The sequence below is a fragment of the Fukomys damarensis genome, unplaced genomic scaffold, assembly GCF_012274545.1.
Source record: "Fukomys damarensis isolate Sample0158 unplaced genomic scaffold, DMR_v1.0_HiC HiC_scaffold_13, whole genome shotgun sequence".
NCBI classification, from domain to species: Eukaryota; Metazoa; Chordata; class Mammalia; order Rodentia; family Bathyergidae; genus Fukomys; species Fukomys damarensis.
The window spans coordinates 10,100,628-10,102,747 of NW_022900925.1; the positions used below are offsets into that span (position 1 = coordinate 10,100,628).

The following is a 2,120-nucleotide window of genomic DNA, read 5'->3' on the forward strand; positions in this document are numbered from 1 at the left end:
CGCGCGGCCGCCTCCCCCGCCCCCTGCCGAGAGAGCGGCGCACACCCCTCGCTCGCACCCGCCTGTCCGCCCGCCCTTCAGAGTGTGGGGGGATTGGAGACCGTGGAAGGGGGTGGGAGTGGACAGACGGACGGATGGACGTAGCCAGCCAGCCAGGGCAGGGTGGAGACGTCCCCCCGGATCTCCCACCCTCCGGGTTCTCGGGGTCTAGGAAGGGAGGGGGAGTGGAGCCGAACTAGAGAGGCCCAGGCATCACATGAAGAAGGCGGAGCCTAAAGACTGGGAGGAGGAGGCCAGTGGCCAACTGGGCGGGGCTTAACAGCGATGGGTGGGGTCTGGAATCTGTGGGACCGCTTCTTTTTGGAAGTGGGTCTGATTTGAAGGAGAACGGGAGAGCCCGTAGGGAAAGGGGAGGAACTTTGAGTGCAGATAGGGATCTTTGGAAATTAGCCAGAAGTGCGGACGAAGAGGGTTCGAAGAGGCGATCAACTTGGAAAGTGGGCCAATCCGTGACGCAAATCCTCTAGTCCCGCCTCCAACTCCGCCCCTCACTGCTCTGTTCTTTTGCGGCTAATTGGTTCTAGTTTCTCCGCCCGCCAGACGTCTTCGCCACTCAGCAGTGGTTTTACAAAGGCGCAAATATCCGCCTGGGGGACCTCGGTGCTGGAAATGAACACAGCTCTGATTGGGTACCTATGGACTTTATTTGCTTGAGCGAATAGGATTGGTTGGCCTCTTAGGTGGCCTGGGCGGTGTTTGTACCGCACGTGACCATCTACCACCATGGCGCGCCCAGGAGCTGCTTTCCGTCGCCTTGGTGCCTTGTCAGGAGCTGGGGCCTTGGGTTTGGCCACCTACGGGGCGCACGGTCAGGAACCTGGGGACGCAACTGGGACATTTAAGGGACGGCCTCTGAGGGTCTGATGCAGGGGCAGAGCCTATGGGAAGTGACCCCCACACCCAGCCCCCGACTGTCGACTGAGCCTTAAATCTTTTAACGCCCTACACCCGGTCCAATTGGTTTCCTGGGACTGTTTGTTTCCATTACCAATAGGAAGCTTCCTTAGGGCGCCCTTTCTCACAAAGTCTACTTGGCTACCCCCCGGGTTTGGGGACAGTCGGGGCTGGCGCTATTGTCGATAACCTTTTCCTCTCCTCTCTACAGGCGCTCAGTTCCCGGACGCCTATGGGAAGGAGGTGAAGTAACTGCGCTGGGGCTACCTGACTCGCTGGTCTACGAAGGCAAAGAGTCTGGGGTCCAAGAGGAAAGTGGGGGCTAGAGGAAAGTGCGGGTCTTTGCAGCAGCAAATACTGCAAGCCTGTGGCGTGGGAGCCCGAGGGAGCGGCAAGATGGGTTTAAGGATGGGGATGGGGTGGCAAACTCTGGTCCCGTGTATCACCACCGAATCTAGTTGCCTGTTTTGCTTAGGAAGACCCCCGTGTCTGTTTTCTTACAGCTCTTTGACAAGGCCAACAAACACCACTTCTTTCACAGTCTGGCCCTGTTAGGGGTACCCCATTGCAGAAAGCCCCTCTGGGTAATTGGTTCTCCTGCCTAATCCTGAGCAAGCCCATCCACTCCCCGCTATCTTTCCCTGTTCTTACAAGACTGTACTCTGCCTGTGTCTCTTGCAGGCCGGGTTGCTGCTAGCTTCTGGAACCGCCTTATTCTGCACCAGCTTTTACTACCAGGCTCTGAGTGGAGACACTAGCATCCAGATGTTGGGCCCGGCAGGAGGGAGCTTGCTTCTCTTGGGCTGGTTTACTTTGGCTCTTTGAAGTGTCTTTTTTAGTTACTGGGCTTTTCTGGATAATTCTGTGGGAAGTTTGAACAGAAAGGGAATTAAAAATGAAAAGCAAATCAGTTTGGAGCCTTTGTTCATCAAACCAAACTCTTGGAAAGGAAAAGGTAAGGATTCAACCTTTGAACTCCTTCCCTTTTCTAAGACTTATCAATGAACCTTGGTTCTGGGAATTCTGTTGTCTTCAACGTAACTTGCTATGATGTTCTTAAACTGGTGGGCATTAGAGTCGTAAAGAATGCTTAAAATAGCTGAGCATAGTGGCACACATCTGTAATCCTAATATTCATGAGGCTGAGGCAGGAGTATGATCATGAG

At 54.8% G+C, this 2,120-nt stretch overlaps 1 protein-coding gene across 2 annotated transcripts; it reads left to right on the forward strand.

The window, feature by feature from the left end:
• The first annotated feature begins 733 nt into the window (after positions 1-733).
• Positions 734-2,120, forward strand: Tmem256 (transmembrane protein 256). 2 transcript variants are annotated; one of them, XM_010614848.3, is made up of 4 exons: positions 734-868; positions 1,166-1,197; positions 1,458-1,538; positions 1,636-2,120. In XM_010614848.3, the coding sequence occupies exons 1-4, from the start codon at positions 784-786 to the stop codon at positions 1,777-1,779; spliced, it is 342 nt and encodes a 113-aa protein (XP_010613150.1). In that variant the 5' UTR covers positions 734-783; the 3' UTR covers positions 1,780-2,120. The 2 variants fall into 2 exon arrangements, with proteins under 2 accessions (XP_010613150.1, XP_010613149.1); XM_010614847.3 differs by lacking the exon at positions 734-868 and adding an exon at positions 886-943 and having other exon boundaries at positions 1,166-1,265.